General features: G+C 45.0%; 1 protein-coding gene across 6 annotated transcripts in view; it reads right to left on the reverse strand.

The window, feature by feature from the left end:
- MPP4 (MAGUK p55 scaffold protein 4) overlaps positions 1-21,669 on the reverse strand; it is a 37,913-nt gene that overhangs the window by 7,823 nt on the left and 8,421 nt on the right. Inside the window, exons 4-17 of one of the 6 annotated variants that reach the window (XM_028752008.2) lie at positions 21,379-21,456; positions 20,798-20,878; positions 19,653-19,784; positions 17,812-17,893; positions 17,490-17,575; positions 15,281-15,352; positions 13,758-13,954; positions 13,001-13,065; positions 11,927-11,944; positions 10,541-10,579; positions 7,586-7,606; positions 5,485-5,499; positions 3,195-3,236; positions 4-174 (exon numbers count right to left, since the gene is read on the reverse strand). In XM_028752008.2, coding sequence (XP_028607841.2) covers positions 4-174; positions 3,195-3,236; positions 5,485-5,499; positions 7,586-7,606; positions 10,541-10,579; positions 11,927-11,944; positions 13,001-13,065; positions 13,758-13,954; positions 15,281-15,352; positions 17,490-17,575; positions 17,812-17,893; positions 19,653-19,784; positions 20,798-20,878; positions 21,379-21,456 — 1,099 coding nt within the window. The remainder of the gene's footprint in view (positions 1-3; positions 175-3,194; positions 3,237-5,484; positions 5,500-7,585; positions 7,607-10,540; positions 10,580-11,926; positions 11,945-13,000; positions 13,066-13,757; positions 13,955-15,280; positions 15,353-17,489; positions 17,576-17,811; positions 17,894-19,652; positions 19,785-20,797; positions 20,879-21,378; positions 21,457-21,669) is intronic. The other 5 variants (XM_028752024.2, XM_028752015.2, XM_028752033.2 and 2 more) reach the window with 5 other exon arrangements.

Below are 21,669 nucleotides of genomic sequence, written 5' to 3' on the forward strand. Positions count from 1 at the left end.
CACCTACTAGCACAATTAATCTGTTTCGGTCGCCAGGGTGCCTCTGGTACCTCACCACTTCTTCATAAGGTGCTGCTGCAGCACTGTAACAGCCGCTCGGGCACCGGGTGTAGCATGGCAGGTGGCTGTTACGGCATTTCCTGCGGCACAGGCGCATACTTCTCCGGAAACCGGCTGAGAATGGAGAATGGAGCACTGGTCACGGAAGGAATGTGATGGGCACAGTTGATCGGTTGGCAGCGCCAGCCTGCAATATTTTTGGCGCCTCAGATGGCCCCCCACCCCATCACATCATAACCTGAAACTCCCCTTCCTAGCAGACTGATAGACCATTATTGTGTTTGGCCTCTCAAGTCCAAGACAGAGCTGTTCTCCCCCTACATTTCTACAACTCATAGAATTGTAAAGTCGGAAGAGACCCCCCCCCCCGCAAGAGTAATCTCGTCCCTCCCCCTGCAATGCGGGGATCTTGGCTAAAGCATCCACTGGTTCGAGTCCTATCCTCCAGAGCAGAAGAAAGCTAGCTTGCTCCATCTTCAATGTTTAGATATTTGAAGATCGCTTGTGACAAGCTCCCTATTTAAATACAGTGGTACCTCTAGATGCGAACGGGATCCGTTTCAGAGCCCTGTTCACATCCTGAAGCGAACGCAACCCACATGCGGGGGTCGCGATTCGCCGCTGCCGCACATGCGCGTGACGTCATTTTGACAGTCTGCACATGCGTGAGCGGCGAAACCCGGAAGTAACACGCTCCGTTACTTCCGGGTCGCCGCGGAGCGCAACCCAAAAATACTCATCCTGAAGCTACTTCAACCTGAGGTGTGACTGTACTTAAATACAGTCATACCTTTTGTTGCATGAGGTTCATCTTGCGTCTTTTCGGCTTGCGAACGCGGCAAACCTGGAAGTGTACACTTCCAGGTTTCACCGAGTGCGCATGCGCAGAAGCGTTCTGCGCGCTTCGCACATGTGCAGAAGTGCTCTATCATGCCGTGCGCAGAAGCGGCGCTCTAGTTACGGACTTTCCAGGGTGTGAACGGCACCCCGGAACAGATCGAGTCCGTAACTAGAGATACCACTGTATAGAAATACTTTAAAATTTAAATATTTGAATTTAAATTCCCTGCATGCCATTTGGCGAGCCTTGGAAGCTGATGGCATTTTCTGTGAAAATAACATTTGCTGGAATAGACTGTGGTCCATCTCAATGGCTACTCGATCCCAACAGCAGCTAGCCAAAGGCCTCTGAACAGTTGTCGAGCTGGCCATAGAAGTGATGTTTAGTCCCTATTTTGTCTACAGAAGGGGTGAGGAGATGTTGTTGGGCTCTCATCATTCCTGACCATTTGGCCATGCTGGCTGGGGTGGGGAAGAGCAGGAGCCCCAACCACATCGGGAGGGCTACAAATTTTTCATCTCTGACCTGCAACATCTGATATTCAGAGCTATGCTCTCCCTGAAGGTGTTGGGAAAGAATCATTCTGCACAGAAACATGTTTGTACCTTTAAGAACAGTTTCTGTAAGCTCTGGGCTGATTGGGTGCAGCTGGCCATGACTACAAAAGGAGAAAAGCTGCAGTTTGAACTCTGCCTGTAGAGAAAAACACCCAGAAGCTTTGCTGTTTGTTGTTTTGTAATAAAGTCCTTATTTACCGTATTTTTTGCTCTATAAGACTCACTTTTCCCCTCCTAAAAAGTAAGGGCAAATGTGTGTGCGTCTTATGGAGCGAATGCAGGCTGCGCAGCTATCCCAGAAGCCAGAACAGCAAGATGGATTCCTGCTTTCACTGCACAGCGATCCCTCTTGCTGTTCTGGCTTCTGAGATTCAGAATATTTTTTTTCTTGTTTTCCTCTTCCAAAAACTAGGTGTGTCTTGTGGTCTGGTGCGTCTTATAGAGCGAAAAATACGGTGATTTGGTTTTACACCGGTCTCATGGTGTCACAGTCTCTGTCATCTGCCACCAGTGAAAATCCCCCTCTAACAGAAGGCACGGGTTCTTCTTAGATCTGATGGCCAATATCCGTGGGTCTAGTTCTCACTGAGGTTGTAAAACTTGTGCACCACTTCGAACTGCAGCTGTGTCAACATTTAATGCAATTCTCAGGATGGTTTACATTAGAATGAATTCACAGTAATTAGTGGGTCTTTCTGATTAGCCCATAATAAAAGCTAAGCAATTTGGAGTCAAAAGCCTCTGAAGTTGGTGGAAATTTGTCTGTTTTTATCAGGCAGAGGGAACCACGAGAACTACAAACTTATTGGAGAGGTGGCTTAGCAGGGAAGAATACCTTCAGTATACCTGAAGGAGCGTCTCCACCTCCATTGTTCTGCCCGGACACTGAGGTCCAGTGCCAAGGGCCTTCTGGCGGTTCCCTCGCTGCGAGAAGTGAGGTTACAGGGAAACAGGCAGAGGGCCTTCTCGGTAGTGGCACCCACCCCGTGGAACGCCCTCCCTTCAGATGTGAAGGAAATAAACAACTATCTGACATTTAGAAGACATCTGAAGGCAGCCCTGTTTAGGGAAGTTTTTAATGACTGATGTTTTAATGTATTTTTAATCTTTTGTTGGAAGCTGCCCAGAGTGGCTGGGGAAGCCCAGCCAGATGGATGGGGTAGAAATAATAAAATTATTATTATTATTATTACAACTACGACTACTACTAGAACTACAAAACAGAACTGTACAGAAGAGTGGCTGGTTAGAGGCTTAAAATGAAGCAGTGGACTTGGATTAACTGACTTCAGATCTTACTTCAAGCTTAATGGTCAGGATAATATTAGGGATTTCACTAAAATTGAAACGATCATCTCCCTCGCAGCAAAGAGGGAACCAGTGTGGTGTAGTGGTTAAGAGTGATAGACTCGTAATCTGGAGAACCGGGTTCGCGTCTCCGCTCCTCCACATGCAGCTGCTGGGTGACCTTGGGCTAGTCACACTTCTCTGAAGTCTCTCAGCCTCACTCACCTCACAGAGTGTTTGTTGTGGGGGAGGAAGGGAAAGGAGAATGTTAGCCGCTTTGAGACTCCTTAGGGTAGTGATAAAGCGGGATATCAAATCCAAATCCAAGTAAAGGAACATTCAGGAAGAATGCACAAGGCGAATGCACCTCAAACACAACGACAAGGAACTACTTTCACAGGCAGAAACAGCAAACAGCAATTCTCCAGTCTCTCAATACAACTACGTACTAATGAAGACCCGCTTGCCAGATCCACTGAATTCTTCCTCTTCTGCAATGTGAAAAAAGCAACATTTTTTAAAAAGTCAGACAAATAATGAAAAGCCAGACTGATTCTCAAACTGCAGAATTTTACCTGTTTTTTCATACAAAAGATGCAGCTAGTATCGTTTTAATGCCTAGGGGTGCCACCAAAAAGATGTAAGAGACCAGATTTACTAACCGAAAACACCGTCAACAAAGCTATACTTAAAAAACAATGACAACGCAACGGCGGCAGCCCTTCACAACAGCACATTTTAAGCTCTTGTTTCTTATATGCCTAAGTTGCTCTCTCGCGTCAGTTTTAATAAATAGCCCTCTCTCAATTTGTGCTTCGCTTGCTAGTAAAAGGTAAAGGGACCCCTGACCATTAGGTCCAGTCGTGACCGACTCTGGGGTTGCGGCGCTCATCTCACTTTACAGCTTCCGGGTCATGTGGCTAGCATGACTAAGCCACTTCTAGCAAACCAGAGCAGCGCACGGAAATGCCATTTACCTTCCCGCCGGAGTGGTACCTATTTATCTACTTGCACTTTGACGTGCTTTCGAACTGCTAGGTTGGCAGGAGCAGGGACCAAGCAACGGGAACTCACCCTGTCGCGGGGATTCGAACCACCAATCTTCTGATCGGCAAGTCCTAGGCTCTGTGGTTTAACCCACAGTGCCACCTGCGTCCCGCTTCGCTTGCTAGGTAAAGGGGCCCCTGACCATTAGGTCCAGTCGTGGCCGACTCTGGGGTTGCGGCGCTCATCTCGCTTTATTGGCTGAGGGAGCCGGCGTACAGCTTCCGGGTCATGTGGCCAGCATGACTAAGCCGCTTCTGGCAAACCAGAGTAGCGCACGGAAACACCGTTCACCTTCCCGCCGGAGCGGTACCTATTTATCTACTTGCACTTTGTGCTTTCGAACTGCTGGGTTGGCAGGAGCAGGGACCGAGCAACGGGAGCTCACCCCGTCGCGGGGATTCGAACCGCTGACCTTCTGATCGGCAAGTCCTAGGCTCCGTGGTTTAACCCACAGCGCCACCCGCGTCCCGCTTCGCTTGCTAGTTGATGGTAAATTTTAAAAAGTGCTTTCCAAATTGTCAGTTAGGTTGGCCTAAGTAAAAGAAAGCACACAAGGGTGGAGAATTGTTATGAAATTGGCTTGCCCAGCCTAGGTGTGGGCCCAGTGGCCAAATAATGGCAGCTGAATGTGGCTACAGAAGCCATGTGGCTTCTGATTCTGTTTTGAGACTGCCTACTCTTGATCGATATTGCTCAGTTTTATGATCAATTTTTATTGTTTTGTTTTGTTTGCTCACTGCTTAGAAATCACAATACCAAAGCAATATCTAACTAGCTAAAATAAATATATTTTTAAACAAACCTCTTTCTTTCTTTTAACAGAAGGCATCAGTCATCTTCAATATGACACCTGAGATGCGTGTGTTTTCAATACCCACCCTATTCCCCTGACCGCAGTTTGTGCTGTTTTTCATTCTGAACTTTAATTATATATTTTATTGCATAAAATCAAAACCCCTCAAAGCAGTTTTTAAAAAGAACAAAGCAATAAAATTATTAGTAAAAGCGGTTAATTAAAACTACTATTTAATATTGTAAATGGTTGTCAGTGCCCTGGGACCTGCCAGCGAATATTGCCCTGCTGAGCAATAATAAAACTATCTATTAATAATGACATCTTCTCTTTCTAAGGACTCAGGCTGCGTAAGTTGCCCTGAAATATCCTTCCAAGTAAGTAAGTAAGAAAGAAAGAAATATGGAACCATTTTTTACGTGTTAAAAACTGGCTGAACACTGTATTTATTTTCTGACCACACATGAAATATGCCATGGAAGCACTCAGGTGCAAAAGTAAGCAGCCAATATATTTGTCCACCATCCTAACATGCTAACCAAATAGTCAAAGCACGCGCGCGCGCGCACACACACACACACACACACACACACACAAACACACACCACAAAACCTTTCCTCATATTTCCAAAGAGGTTCTGTAGAACCTTAACTTACATAAGGGTTGGTTAGTGCTTAGTTCATACAAATGTGTTATCATTTGGTAAACATACATTTGCTAAGTGTGCATCTATGTCCCTGCTCGGGTCCATCCCATAATTTCTCTGCATATATACCTGACATGACTAGAAGGAGGCAATTCAATATATAAGTCTCTGACATCTCTAAGCCATAAAGAAATGACCAACAACCTACTTTGGGGGATCTGGAGGGAAAGGGGGGGGGGGATTCAAAGTTACCTTCCTTAAGCTCCTCTGCCATTGTTGCATTAAAAAAATAAAAACAGGAGGGCATATTAAAAATTAGGTCTGTGAAATTCACATCCAAAGCAGTATAGCGGAACATATAGATAATTCAAGTATGACTAGAGCTACTTTGTACGAAAGCAAGCATTTCTTACTAGCACAGTGGTACCTCAGGTTAAGTACTTAATTCGTTCCGGAGGTCCGTTCCTAACCTGAAACTGTTCTTAATCTGAAGCACCACTTTAGCTAATGGGGCCTCCTGCTGCTGCTGCGCCGCCGGAGCATGATTTATGTTCTCATCCTGAAGCAAAGTTCTTAACCTGAAGCACTATTTCTGAGTTAACGGAGTCTGTAACCTGAAGCGTATGTAACCCGAGGTACCACTGTACATTCAAAATATCTAGCAACCGTACACATCCACCATCTTTCTCCAGGGACTGCAGACTTTGCAAGCTGCTTCAGATCCCCCTCAGTGTGAACACTTCACACCCCAGCTCTTCATATGCCACTTATCAATGCTTCTTAACAGATGTCCTCTGTCTCAAATCACATCTCACCATTTTGAAAAATCCCTATGACTTCTAAAATTTGGGTGCTATTTTGAGGTGGGATTCCATGCCATACTAGTTCAGGTTGTGCAATTGCAGTTGGCCGAGAGGTCTTGCACAATAAACTCACTTCCTTACTTTTTGCAGTAAGGAAAGTGATGGAGAATGGTGAGAAAGAAGCTTGATGTAACATCATCTAACCTCCCCACAAATAAATCAGGATGAATGCTCAGTGAACAGGTTTGTCTGGAAGCGTCCTTCACCTCTTAGGCTATGGACATGCCAAAGCTTTAAAACATATTTGAAACATGATTCCCCCCTCAAAGAATTCTGGGTAATGTAGTTTAAAGGTAAAGGGTAAAGGGACCCCTGACCATTAGGTCCAGTCGTGACCGACTCTGGGGTTGCAGTGCTCATCTCGCTTTATTGGCCGAGGGAGCCGGCGTACAGCTTCCGGGTCATGTGGCCAGCATGACTAAGCCGCTTCTGGCGAATCAGAGCAGCGCATGGAAACGCCGTTTACCTTCCCACTGGAGCGGTACCTATTTATCTACTTGCACTTTGACGTGCTTTCGAACTGCTAGGTTGGCAGGAGCAGGGACCGAACAACGGGAGCTCACACCGTGGCGGGGATTCAAACCTCCGACCTTCTGATCGGCAAGTCCTAGGCTCTGTGGTTTAACCCACAGCTCCAGCCGCGTCCCGTACTGTAGTTTACCCCTCACAAAATTGCAATTTCCAGTAAGCCTTAACAAACTACAGTGCCCAGAATTGAGGGAAAGAATGTGCTTTAAAGGTATTGTCTGTGCAGAGTTCTTTCCGCAAGTTCCCTTAAAACTTATGAAAATCTGTCTCCCAGCGTTATCAGTTATGGTCTCCACACAGCTTTGTGGATTGCAGTGTATTGAAGTCACTGCAGATGCGCTGGAAAACTACAAGCATACCTTCTGATTTCTTCTAACAATCTGAACCATGTAAAAAAACAAAACAGGACCACCGCTCAAGATTTGCTTGTTAAGGAAGCATGATCTCACTGCTGGGTGTTCTCCGTTGCTTTAAGCCCGATCTGCTCAGTTTACAGACAGATAAGCTTCACATAAACCTGCCCTACTTTTGTATATAATGTGCAAATTCATCCTAGCATCCAAGTGTCAAAAGGGATCCTCCTCCATGATCAGGAGTAATAAGGAGGCCATGAAGTAGATTAGCTCTTCAATCACACTTATATAATGTAATCTCATTATCTTCCAGCTGTCCTCTCGTAACACGTTCGTGGTTTGGCAGTTTTCACTGTATGTATGGGAGTCATTCAAAACTGAACGAACACGGCGAGGATAACCCAGCTGATCTCAAATGTGTTTTCATTTTGGTGATTAATATCTCCAGATCTGGCTCAGAAAACCCTGAGACGGCAAACGGCTTTCCAAACGCACACGTGGATCCCACAGTACACTTTTAAAATGAAACTGATCACCTCCACCACATGCTTATTATCATTAGGGAAAGTATAGTCAGCAACACAAAATTGCCAAAAGAAGTATACTCACCAGACTCAAAAGTCTCCTCGTCTTTTAAGTCACCCAGGGAGCAAAAATAGCAAATACATTTCAGTATTATCCTCATCTAAGATAATTAAAACTCACCCCATCAGAAAGGTCTTCCCAACCCCACAGCAACAAGACACATTTAGTTTCTCATTTCCTCCTCTGATCCGTGCTTAGGGGCCAAAGTGCACATTACAGGACAGAGCCATAATTGGATCTTATTTTTAGTTAAAAGCAACTGTGCTGTGGGGATGGGCGCCAAATTGGATTGCAACAGCGGGACCGAGGAGACAGGGCACTTAAACCTTTTGCCCCACACTTATTTCAATCCAAACTGCATCCCCAACGCAACTGTTACAGCCCGAGTAAAGGAGGGGGAAAAGAAGAGTTCCAGAATATTTTGATTCAGCGTTGGGTAACGTCATTCATCGCAATATACAAAGCCCTCCAAGGTTTTATATCTAGAGAGACAATGAATATGAAATGGCTTTGTAAAATTGGTGGTGGCTTTGATATTAAGAGGAATGTTATGTACTGAAGTTCTCACCCTGGGCCAGCAGGGGGATACTGTAGATAGTTATGCAAATAAGGGATCGAAAGTGACGTTCAGTGATTGGATAGTTTTAGAAAGTTGTTACAGTTACGTTGTACTGGAGCTCTATATAAGCAGGCTGACTGAACCCTTCAGTTCAGTTCTGTCCTGGCCTATGAATAAGCAAGAGCTGTTTGAAGAATCGCTGTGTCGTCTGATATGTTCACCCACAACTTAACAAGGAATGCTCTGATTTCACACTCATTCAACAATCTGAACTAGAAGCATTTCCCACTGAATTAGGAATAACAGACTCAGCATATTGGATCAGAGGTACAGTCCCCACTGTCCATGCTCATGCAAGTTTGGCCAATTTCAGAGAGTCTGCCTGAACTCATCCTTAGCTCAAAGGATTGTTCCCAGAGTTCCTTTCACAAACAGAAGGGACAGGAGTTCATGAGAAAGGCAGGTGACTTTCATCAAATCCTCCTTTCCACTGCAGTCATTCATGCTGTCTCCCTTATCTTCCAACCCTGTAGAGAAGCTTTTCAAGGTGCACGAGGAATCGGATGAAATTTTCTTCTAGAGAGAGCATCTCAGGAGCAGAACTCCTCTTGCTGAAACTCTGCATCCAGCCCATATTATCCCTTCTCCATTTATGAGCAAGCAGGTCAGAAGATGCAATTTAGCATGAGGTCCCCCCGCTCAAAAGACTATGGTCCCTTACCTTTCCCGCCCCGACCTGGCCACAGTGATCCATGCGACGGTCACCTCCAGGCTGGACTACTGTAATTCGCTCTATGCGGGGCTGCCCTTGAAGCTGTCCCAGAAACTCCAGTGGGTGCAGAATGCAGCAGCGAAGCTCCTCACGGGGTCTCTGCCATGGGATCATATTCACCCAGTGCTTTTCCAGCTGCACTGGCTCCCGGTGGAGTACAGGGTCAGATTTAAGGTGCTGCTTTTGACCTTTAAAGCCCTTCACGGCCTAGGACCCTTGTAGCTACGGGACCACCTCTCCTGGTATGCCCCACGGAGAGCCTCAAGGTCCATAAATAGCAACACCCTAGTGGTCCCGGGCCCTAAGGAAGTTAGATTAGCTTCAACCAGAGCGAGGGCCTTCTCAACACTGGCTCCAGCCTGGTGGAACGCTCTGCCTCATGAGACCAGGGCCCTGCAGGATCTGATTTCATTCCACAGGGCCTGTAAGACAGAGTTGTTCCGCCTGGCCTTTGGCTTGGAGTCAATTTGATTCCCTCCCCCTCTTTCTTTTTCCTTTTTCCTTTCTCCTCATGTGATGAGGCTGCATTTTAATGTTTCAATGTTTTAATGTTGTATTTTAATCTTGTTTTTAAGTTGTATTCATTCAACTTGTTTTTATTATTGCTTGTTAACCGCCCTGAGCCTGGCCTTGGCTGGGGAGGGCGGGGTATAAATAAAAATTATTATTATTATTATTATTATTATTATTATTATTATTATTATTACTATTATTATTATTATTATTATTATTATTATTATTATTATTATTTCGTTTCTGCATTTTTCCATATTCAGTAATGTAAGTCACACAAACCCACATTCTGCTTATCCAGGTACTGTACTCTTAGAATTGCCACCCTCTATACGTTTTAGGCACGGCAGGAGAAGGCATCCTTTAGCTGGAGCTTCTGCAAGGTATGTGCCTCCTATATAACAAAAATGGAAGCTATGACTACTCTTGTGCCTCCTTAGATCTGCAGAGGAACAGGGAAACGCTAATCCTTCAGCCCATTTGAATTCCTTGCTGTACAAATAATATCCATAAGCTCAAAAAACAGCTTGGTAGGGAGGAAAGCTTTTTAGCTTGTGAGACTTACTGTATTTTTTGCTCTATAAGACTCACTTTTCCCGCTCCTAAAAAGTAAGGGGAAATGTGTGTGCGTCTTATGGGGCGAATGCTGTACTGTTTTTAACACTGATTGGGAGCCGCCCAGAGTGGCTGGGGAAACTCAGCCAGATGGGCGGGGTATAAATAATAAATTATTATTATTATTATTATTAGCTATCCCAGAAGCCAGAACAGCAAGAGGGATCGCTGCTTTCACTGCAATGACAATAAAGATATTATTATTATTATTATTATTATTATTATTATTATTATTATTATAGAGCGAAAAATACGGTAACTTGTGAAACAGTCACAAGAGAGGCTTAAACTGCGTAATCAAGTGTTCCTTACAAAACTCATACTTCTCCTGCTGGTTATCTTTATTATGAGCATCCGTTGATAAAACCAGAATGATAACACGTTAAAAAACATTAAAACACACACTTTGTTTTGCATGTTCCATCAGAGATAATTTAACAGAGCATGTCACTTATACCCAGGTTTGTGGTCCCTTTTGCACAACAACAACAACCACCCACCCAAACCCAAAGTCAATTACCTGTTTCTACACACTTCTCATCAATCTGCATGTCTTCTTCTGTTTGTTGTATGAAAAAAATGGCAAACGGAAACAAAAACAGGCCATGAGTTTGTTTGCTTTTAACCTCACACAATGACAGAAACAATCACTAATCCAACCAGGGATCCAATTTCTATCGATTTTCTCTGGTGTTTCAGTATTGTACCATGGGGCAGTGCAGGAGTGGGGAACATTAACAGGTATGTCTAAATTCAGGTAGGTAGCCATGTTGGTCTGATGCAGTCAAAATAAATTAAAAAATTGTCCAGTAGCACCTTAGAGACCAACTAAGTTTGTTTTGGATATAAGCTTTCATGTGCATGCACACTTCTTCAGATACTAGGTATGTCTAATTTTCTTTTAGACTGAGGCTACATTTCACTAGGGATGGAAAAACCAGTCCATTTCAGTTTTCTCAGTTGCTCCCCCTTAAATTGTAATTTAAACTGAATCTTAAATTCAGTTCCCTGTTTTTCTGCAGAAGTTTGCCCTTTTTTAAAATCCGCATGAAAACCTTCCAGCATTTCACTGCAAATTTCTCCGAGCAAACACGTTTTTGTATGCCGCTTTTACTAAATGTGCTCATTTTTGCAAGCAATTTCTCCTAACAGAATGCATTTTAGTGTGTCATTTTTCACTAATATATTCATTTTTTATGCACACGTTCCCCTAATGTATGAAGCTTTGTAAGCATTGTTTGGTTGGACAACTACTCTGCAAAATTCAGATAAGCGCAAATACTGAAGGGTGGCTGTGATTCAGTTCTCAGGTTGCTTCCAAAAGTGCAGATTTAATCTGGCTTTAAATGTGAGGAGGAGGAGAAGGAGGGCCACAAAATAAAACAAGGCTGGCTTGACACATTTCAAATTAAATGTGTACCATACCCTCCAACCTTTCTCCGGTGAAAATAGGGACATCCAATTCCATAATAATAATTTTATTATTTGTACCCCGCCCATCTGACTGGGTTGCCCCAGCCACTCTGGGCAGCTTCCAACACACACACACATATAAATAATCAAACATTAAACATTTAAAAACAGGGCTGTCTTCAGATGTCTTCTAAAGGTTGTATAGTTACATTTCCTTGGCTCCAGGGTCGCATAACTCAACATTTCTCTGATGAAAATAGGGACGTCCTAAGGAAAAGTGGGACCTTCTGGGATCAAATCAGAAACCGGGACGGCTTCTGTAAATCCGGGGCTGTCCCTGGAAAATAGGGACACTTGGAGGGTCTGTGTACATTACCATCTAAACGATCTCTCCTCCGTGAGACCATTCGGTCTAGAGATGAAAATTACCTAACTGCTCCACTGCCTGGCATATCTAAAAGGAAATATATGAAATTCAGACGCCTGTGCTTACCTTCTTCCACAGTACTTACTACTCACAGAAAATCCATGGAGGAAATTAAAAAGAAAGTAAACAGTAGAGTTAAGGAGACTGCCAGAACTTTTGCTCCACACACACACACACACACACACACACACACAGACACACACACACACACACACACACACACAAAAACACACACACACAAACACACACACACACACACAAACACACACATGGCTTCCAACAGATGAAAATATACCAGGAAGAACCGTAACTCAGCAACTGCTGTGCAAGCAGAAGTTCGCTGGTTCAGTCCTCCACAGCTAGGATTTCCCTGTCTGAAACTCCAGAAAGCTGCACCCAGTTCGACTTCCAAAATGTTCGGAAACCAAGGTGCGGCTTCCGATTGGAGTTTCCTGCAGCCTATCAGAAGCCCCGTCAGACGTTTGGGTTCCATTCGCAAACTGGAATGGTCACTTCTGGGTTTGCGGCGCTCGGGAGCCAAACTGTTCAAGTCGCAAGGCATTCATCAACCAAGGTACGACTGTACTGAGCTAGATGTACCCTATGGGTTTTGCCACCGCCCCTCAGTGTATGGTGGGGTCTGATTTGTGCTCTAGTCAATGGTGGGAGAAAACTCAGCAGTGGCCAGAGGACTGGAGAAGATCAGTCTACATCCCAATCCCAAAGAAGGGCAGTGCCAAAGAATGCTCCAACTACCGCTCAATTCCACTCATTTCACACGCTAGCAAGGTTATGCTTAAAATTCTACAAGGAAGGCTCAAGCAGTATGTGGACCGAGAACTCCCAGAAGTGCAAGCTGGATTTCGAAGGGGCAGAGGAACCAGAGACCAAATTGCAAACATGCGCTGGATTATGGAGAAGGCTAGAGAGTTCCAGAAAGACATCCACTTCTGACCAAACTGCGGGAGGCAGTGGAAGACAGAAGTGCCTGGCGTGCTCTGGTCCAGGGGGTCAAGAAGAGTCGGACATGACTAAATGACTAAACAACAACAACAATGGTAGGAGGCCATACAGCAAATGAAATAAGTATTAGAGAAGCTTCCCCACCCGCTATTCACAACCAAGGGTCTTTCTACTCACGTATGGTTGATTTGAGGCAGGTGTGGGGTTGCAAGGGCTGAGACCACCAGAACTCTCGCTGCTTCCTTAAAAAGAGAATAAATGCCGTTTCCATGGATCCGATCAGACGGGGCATTTTTATTCCCTGTGCTCCCGAATGATAATAAGATGGAAAACTAGCCTCTTCCACCCTATGTTTCAAAGAAGCCCAAAGCAACAGGAAAGGAAACCAAATGAAGAACCTACACGCTTTTTGCCTACACATCCTCATATGCTGGAATACAACCGCATTTCTTGTTTATACTGTTCTGAATGCTAGGATCCAACACTAAATAGCAAAGAAAGGGACGCAGGTGGCGCTGTGGATTAAACCACAGAGCCTAGGGCTTGCTGATCAAAAGGTCGGCGGTTCGAATCCCTGTGATGGAGTGAGCTCCCGTTGCTCGGTCCCTGCTCCTGCCAACCTAGCAGTTCGAAAGCACGTCAAAGTGCAAGTAGATAAATAGGTACCACTCTGGCGGGAAGGGAAACGGCGTTTCAGTGTGCTGCTCTGGTTCGCTAGAAGCGGCTTAGTCATGCTAGCCACATGACCCGGAAGCTGTACGCCGGCTCCCTCGGCCAATAAAGCGAGATGAGTGCCACAACCCCAGAGTCGGTCACAACTGGACCTAATGGTCAGGGGTCCCTTTACCTTTACCTAGGGCTAGGTAGACTCTGGTTCAAATCCCCACTCAGCCACAAAGCCACCTTCTTTTCAGCTGCCATTGGTTTCTCCTACCTCTTCAGAAGGTGGTTCGAGGGGATGAGTCCAGCACAGGCACTGAGGTCAGAGACTTTCCTCGCCTGCCACCACAGGGCATCGTTCTGGTCCACAATCTGAAGAATGTCTCCCTTTTTAAAGGGCAGTCCTGCGTCAGCACACGGAATGGCAGGGTCCTGAAGGGGCCAGTAATCTGCCATCGCTCGCACATAGAGCTGATACAATAAAGAGAAGGCTTATTGTAAATATTTACATCCCATCTGTCTGTGAGCTAGGTTTAAGGCTGCTGTGTGTAAGGGAAGAAGCCAACAGGCATGGCTAAAACATGATATGATAAAACATTAACAATGTAAACAGGATCAGGGTGGAATCTGGTCTTTCAAATTTCAGCAGTGCCCTGTGCGAGGTCAAAATTCAGTACCCAGTGCGGCAGAACCGGCTATGCTGCCCTAAATCCACCTTTGACAGTAGGGAGAGCATGAAATAAATAATCTTGCAGGTCAAAGACCTGTATGAAAGGAAGACCTGAAAATCGGCAATGGACAAGCCTCTCCAGGGGCAGAATTCTGCAGTATGCGACAGCCACAGAAAAGGCCTTTTCCCCCTCATGCCTACCAAATGTAACTCAGAAACTGGCAGGACACACCAGAGCTTTGCTCCTGAATATCATACACTGTCAGGTTCATATAGAAGCCAGTGGGCCTTCAAGATTTTACAGTGGTACCTCGGGTTACATATGCTTCAGGTTACACACTCCGCTAACCCAGAAATAGTGCTTCAGGTTAAGAACTTTGCTTCAGGATAAGAACAGAAATCGGGTGCTGGCGGCGCAGCAGCAGCAGGAGGCCCCATTAGCTAAAGTGGTGCTTCAGGTTAAGAACAGTTTCAGGTTAAGAACGGACCTCCGGAACGAATTAAGTACTTAACCTGAGGTGCCACTGTATATACTTCTGGATGCACTGTAACATGTCTCTATAAACAGCACAGATTTGACAGCCCTTAGATAATGGGTAGGCAAACTAAGGCCCGGGGGCTGGATCCGGCCCAATCGCCTTCTAAATCCGGCCCACGGACAGTCTGGGAGTTAGAGTCTTTTTACATGAGTAGAATGTTTCCTTTTATTTAAAATGCATCTCTGGGTTATTTGTGGGGCCTGCCTGGTGTTTTTACATGAGTAGAATGTGTGCTTTTCTTTAAAATGCATCCCTGGGTTATTTGTGGGGCATAGGAATTCATTCATCCCCCCCTCATGAACTATAGTTCATGCCCCCACAAAGTCTGAGGGACAGTGGATCAGCCCCCTGCTGAAAAAGTTTGCTGACCCCTGGTTTAGATGGAGTAAATTATGACATCATCCTTTTGAATACTAGCTGCTGGGAACAGGATAACATGGTTGCCCACAGGTCTTGTTTGTGGGCTTTTCAGGAACGGGAGTTGAATTGACAGTACCAATTCTCCTTTTGGGATTAACTGGATTAGCCACACTTACTTTGATTAACTCTCTGCAGCCACAGAGACCTGAAGAAATAAACACATCTTACCGTCGTTTGATTGCTGACTGGCCGATCAGAAACTGGAATCAGCTTGAACATAATAGTTCCCTGTGACAGTGCCTGCAAGAACGCCAAATGCATAGTATTTCAGCACCCGAACCAACAGATTAGCAGTTCTAGATTTTTAAAAAAACACTCCTGTGAAGGCAGGATTAATAAAGTTCACAGCGACACCATTTTAAGTGTGTAATTGTTGGTTATCGGGGCTAATAAGGCTTTGATCAGCAGAGATTCCCCCTGGGTGCATGCAAAGTGTTAAGTTGTGGGCGAACATATCAGACAACACAGCGATTCTTCAAAAAGCTCTTGTTTATTCCGAGGCCAGAACAGAACTGAACTGAAGAGCTCAATCAGCCTGCTTATATAGAGCTCCAGAACAGCGTAACTGTTGCAACTTTCTAAAACTATCCAATCACTGAACGTCACTTTCGATCCTTCATTTGCATAACTATCTACAGTATCCCCCTGCTGGCCCAGGGTGAGAACTTCAGTACATAACACAAAGGAGAACTGAGGCAGCTGCCACCTGACTCCTGATGATCGTCTTCCAAAGCAACTACTCTATTCCGAACTTAAAAATGGAAAGCATAATGCTGGTGGTCAACAAAAGAGGTTTAAATACTGTCTCAAGGCAAATCTAAAAACATGTAGTATAAACACTGACAACTGGGAAACACTGGCCTGTGAGTGCTCCAATTGGAGAACAGCTTTTACCAAAGGTGTCATGGGCTTTGAAGACACTCAAACTCAGAACGCAAGGGAGAAACGGGCTAAGAGGAAGGCACGCTTGGCAAACCCTCACCGTGATCAACTCCTGCCTGGAAACCAGTGTTCCCACAGAGTAAAGACGTGTGGATCCAGAATTGGCCTCCACAGTCACTTAAAGAATCATTGTTAAAACCGTGTTTATGGAAGGCAATCTTACTCGGCTATGAGTGATCGCCAAAGAAGAAGAGAAGAAAGAAGAAGAAAGAGGAAGACGATACCTGAATTTGCTTATGCTGGCCAGCTTTCTGTTTTGTAGCATGTCCATTGAATTGCAAGCCAGTATTATAAACTGCAAACCATATTGAGCAGATAGGCAGGATCCAAATAAAATGTTTAAAGTATCCCCAAGGCCTCTGACATTTATGCAATTTGTTTGCTAGGTGACATTTCTGGAGATTTTATTAACACGTCACCAAAGAACCCAGGAAGAATGCTATTCATTATGCATGTTGGTGGTGGAGAACAGTTCAGTTTTTAATAGGTTCACCTGAATTAACTTGTGTGGGCTTGCCAATGGGGACCAATAAACATTTTGTTTGCATAGAAAGCTGTCCTTGTGGTTTTTGGGTGTTCGGTTTAATTATTACATTTTAATTATTACAATTTAATGCAATAGCACCATTGCAATTCAACCAGATGTCCAGGTATTCAGGTTAAGTGCTGTCCTTGACAACAACTGTGTTGATAACGACACCCTGGCACCGGAAATCCAATTTAACACACATAGCAGAGTGAAAATCAGTTGTGTCTGGATTGTGTCAGTGGATTTTTAATCACACTGCATGTGCTGATTGGCTTACCAATGCCAGCATTTATGTGGTATCAACACAGCTGGATTTTTTTTGTGAATGACCACTGCTAATACCGCAATCATTGACTGGACTTTTCTGCATTTCCTTTCCCTTATGTCTTCCTGCTGACAATCCCCACCCCCGCATCATGTGTGTGTGTTCGTGTGTATATAATACAGTATGTCCTGAAATTCAGCATAACTTGCATGAACCTTTAAGGTGTCACAAGACACCTGGTGTTTGCTTTTCCCTGTGGACTGGTCTGATTTGATGTTCCCGGACCTGCTTGCAGATCAGAATGAAAGTATTGGCCGGATGATGTACCTTTCTAGATTTTTTGATGCAGTTCCATCCCCCAAAATATTAACAGCAAAAGTATGTTATGTTTAAAGAAATGCACTCAAATGCATATTTTAGAGAAAATGTCAATGAAATTTGCATGTTTTTATGGGAAGATGGTATAAAAATTGCAAACCGTTTCCCTGCAAATCTTCTATGCTCCCTTTTTGCAAAGTTAAAAAAAGAAAAGGAGGGAAGGATGGGTCTACAGGTGAGTGCCAAAGATGCAGGGATGGATGGACCAACTTAAGACCTTTTGATGTTCTCATTGGGAGGTATTAAAAATGTAAATATCATACCAGAATGTGAATTACTTGCTCTGGCTCCAAGCCTTCCACCGGAACTCCATTCACCTCGACCAGTTTGTCTCCAGCGTATAACAGCCCTATGACAGAAAAGAGGGCATTGAGAGTTCTGCCAGAAAATAGGAGGGACAAAAATATTCTGCCCTTCTGAGGGATGCCTGTATCCTTTGCCAGAATTCTAGACAAGGGGAATCAATGATCATATGCGAGGCAATATTGGCAGAGAAGTCAATCTACAGAACCTAACACATGTTCACAAAAAATCACCCACAAACTACCATTCCTTGTTTGCTGTGTATTTTAGAATTCATCTTACCACTTCTGTCTGCCAATCCACCATGGATTACTCTCGCTACAGTAATATCTCCTGTTAGCTCATGGCGTTTAATAGTAGCACCCTAGGGTGGAAGAGAGAGAAAGAGAAAGAGAAAGAGAAAGAGAGAGAGAGAGAGAGAGAGAGAGAGAGAGAGAGAGAGAGAGAGAATATCACTGAGCAAGTGAATGAAACAGAAACAAAGAATTCAGCAAGTATTTAAATATCATTGCAAATGGTGAGAGATTGTTAAAAACATTAAGGCTGGAGCCCTCATTCCATGCACACACACTCCTTCTATAAATATCAGATGTTGCTAACGGCTGGCATTCTTTTTACCTATATATCATGAAACAATTTTAATTACCTTACATTACAGAAGCAAAATAATACGCTTATTTGCACTAGAGGGTTTTTTGTAAGGGAAAAACATGCAATAGTCACAGTTGGATTTCCTCAATGTCTCCACCTCTTACATATAACCTTCTGTAACATTTCTAACTATATCACTTTTCTTCTCTAGCTTACTTTACCCCTGAAACAGCCTTTTAATAAGCCTACACAGGTTGCTAGCCCCTACTGGGGCTCTGTCTCTCCTGCAGCAGCCCATTAAATTTCTAAGCTGGGTGAGGAGCAGAAGGATTCTCTCCTCAGGTATCCTGTTTGACTTCCACGTGGAATTCCTTGCCCACCTATGACTACCAGGCTAGTGCTTCACGACAAGGCCGCCCTCAAAGCTCAGCAGATGTAACAACTTCCTAACAGATCCGCTCCACTTCCCAGTGGGGAGGAGTTGCGGTGGACCACGTGGCCACCCACTCCCCACTGGGGACGACGGACTTTGTCCCCTGTTGCCTGGGGGATCCCGGCCACGTCAGAGCCTGGCCAGCCAACCCGCTGGCCGGGGGGGGGGCGTGGCAGGGGCCGTTTAAACGGAGGAGCGAACCAGAGGACTTCCTCTTTGGCTCGCTTCCTCAATCACCCGCCCTCCCTCCCTTTCTTACAGGTTAGGCAATGACCTTGCTATGGACTTTGGTTGGTCACCTTGGTTGTCTGAGGGGCCTGGTAGGATTTTTTTCCACTTGGCAAATTGGCACTGGCCACTTGGTTTTTGCCTACCTCGTAGCAATCGTCACAACTTTGTTAGGGTTGAGGTTAGGCATTGTTTGACCTTGTGTGGGGGAGGTGAGGTGGGGCCATCACCTGCCCCTCCATGCTTAAGGGTATTCCGTTAAAGGAATCCGGGGGTGTTGTTCTAGTCTGAAGCCCGGCTGGCGGGCTAAGGCCTTGACACGACCCCGACGGGAACACCAGGGGGAGCTTGAGTTGGTTCGCATCAACAGGGCTCCCCCTACCGGTGGCTTACCCTTACTGGGGACTTCCTGCACAATGGGAAGGAGTCAGATATAGTCAGGTCCAATCAATGCCTAAGCCAATACCTCTCGCATTCTGTAATTTCAATAAAGTTGTGGCCAAAATTTTGCCCAATAACATAATCCTAATATCCGTGTCCTTGTGTGAGTTATTTGCAACGAGGGGGTGGCTGCGAGGTCTTGACATGCAATAGGGGGAAATACGCACCTCTCTGTATCTGAAAGCAAAGCAAATAATTCACATTACTCTGATCGCTGCCTATGCTCTCTCAAGCGCTACGTTGGGGAAGGAAGACTCTTACACGGTGAAATCTGTTCTTCATGAAAACCACCTCATGGGCATATCCTACTCCTTTCTCATATTTTTAAAGCTCATGTTAAAACTCTTCATTTGTGAAGCCGTCCTTTTAATATGAAAAAATAAGCTGCTTAAGCTGATGGCACAAGTTTAGAATCAAATGTCCATCTTACAAGGGGCTGCTTGTTTTTCACCAGGCAGACTATTCTCATCGCCTCCTCATTTTCAGGGATGTTATCTGGCAGAGGTGGGAGGATTGGTTCATAGTCCTTCTGGGCCACCGTATCATGAGCAGACAGAAAGGCCTGTGAGGAGGAGGAGGAGGAGGAGAAGAAGAAAAAGAAGAAGAAAGGGGCAAGCAATGTTTAGCATCATCTTTGCATCCAGATACTGTCATTTGTTTCTTTCCATTCTGCCCAAAATCTGATGAGCAAGAGGTGATCCTCACCTGGTACTGTGGTACCTCAGGTTACATACGCTTCAGGTTACAGACTCTGCTCACCCAGAAATAGTACCTCGGGTTAAGAACTTTGCTTCAGGATGAGAACAGAAATCGTGCTCCGGCGGCGCGGTGGCAGCAGGAGGCCCCATTAGCTAAAGTGGTGCTTCAGGTTAAGAACAGTTTCAGGTTAAGAACGGACCTCCGGAACGAATTAAGTACTTAACCCGAGGTACCACTGTATATGAATCTTGTCTACATACAACATTCCTCCCAGCTGTCATTATTTTACAAAAGGAGAACTAACACATAATGAATCAATGGACTATTTGTGCAGGGATCTGAAATGAGGCCTCCCAGTTTTAGCATGCTATCTGCTTGCCAAATATCAGATATGGTCTTTTTTGGGTTGTTGGAGAAGGGTGATGGAGTTTCCATATTCACTGAGTATGCTGCACATTAACAACCCAACCACGTTCTACTCCTAAAGGTAGAGGGACCCCTGACCGTTAGGTCCAGTCGTGGCCGACTTTGGGGTTGCGGTGCTCATCTCGCTTTATTGGCCGAGGGAGCTTCTGGGTCATGTGGCCACCATGACTAAGCCGCTTCTGGCAAACCAGGGCAGCACACAGAAATGCCGTTTATCTTCCCGCTGGAGGGGTACCTATTTATCTACTTGCACTTGACGTGCTTTCGAACTGCTAGGTTGGCAGGAGAAGGGACCGAGCAACGAGAGCTCACCCCATTGCGGGGATTCGAACCACCAACCTTCTGATCGGCAAGCCATAGGCTTTGTGGTTTAACCCACAGTGCCACCCACATCCCTCTACTCCTAAACTTTCTCCTTTAATGCTGAGTAATTTCATGGCTGGTACTCGCCTTGAAGTGTGGTCCTCGGAGAAGTCGCCGTAGCTCTTTAACCTCCGGAGACTGTTGGACTCCCCGCAACAGCTCCACCACCTCAAGGTGACACAAAGAAGACTAATTTCATCTTGGAAATCTATAGAGCACCATCTTTTTGTTAGCAGCTGAATGATGAGGCACATATTTGATCACTGATATGGAGAAAAACCAAATAACATGCTACTCCTCTGGAGATCATTAACTTTGAACGGAAAGCCCAGGCCCATCAAGCTGTTGGGTTATTTTCTGTTCCAGTGACTTGAGTGTTAAGTTGTGGGTGAACATATCAGACGACACATCAATTCTTCAAACAGCTCTTGTTTATTCACAGGCCAGAACAGAACTGAACTGAAGGTTTCAGCCAGCCTGCTTATATAGAGCTCCACTACAACGCAACTGTAACACTTTCTGTAACTATCCAATCACTGAACGTCACTTTCAATCCCTTATTTGCATATGTAGACCTGAGTGAAAACTTTCTACAGTACCCCCCTGCTGGCCCAGGGTGAGAACTTCAGTACATAACATTGAGTCTGCATCTGATCTCGCAATCTCACCTCGTGGGTCAGCGGTCGTGCCTGTGGTGTGAGTGGAACTGGTCTTCTCTTGATATACAGATGAAGACATTCATAAACCTAGGAGTAGAAGTGCTCAAGGTGAAAGATACCATTGCCACAACATAGTAATATGAAACACATCTCCTAACATTGCTCACATGCCCCTGATTTTCCTCTGTCACCAAAGGGTGCATCTTGGTTAGGTCTGGGTTGTAGCCAAATTGTCCATAGATTTTTCCAGAGGCTTGTGTCCTCTTTTAGAACTCTGTCTTCAACACTTACCTGTATACT

Source organism: Podarcis muralis, chromosome 1, assembly GCF_964188315.1.
Source record: "Podarcis muralis chromosome 1, rPodMur119.hap1.1, whole genome shotgun sequence".
NCBI lineage: Eukaryota > Metazoa > Chordata > Lepidosauria > Squamata > Lacertidae > Podarcis > Podarcis muralis.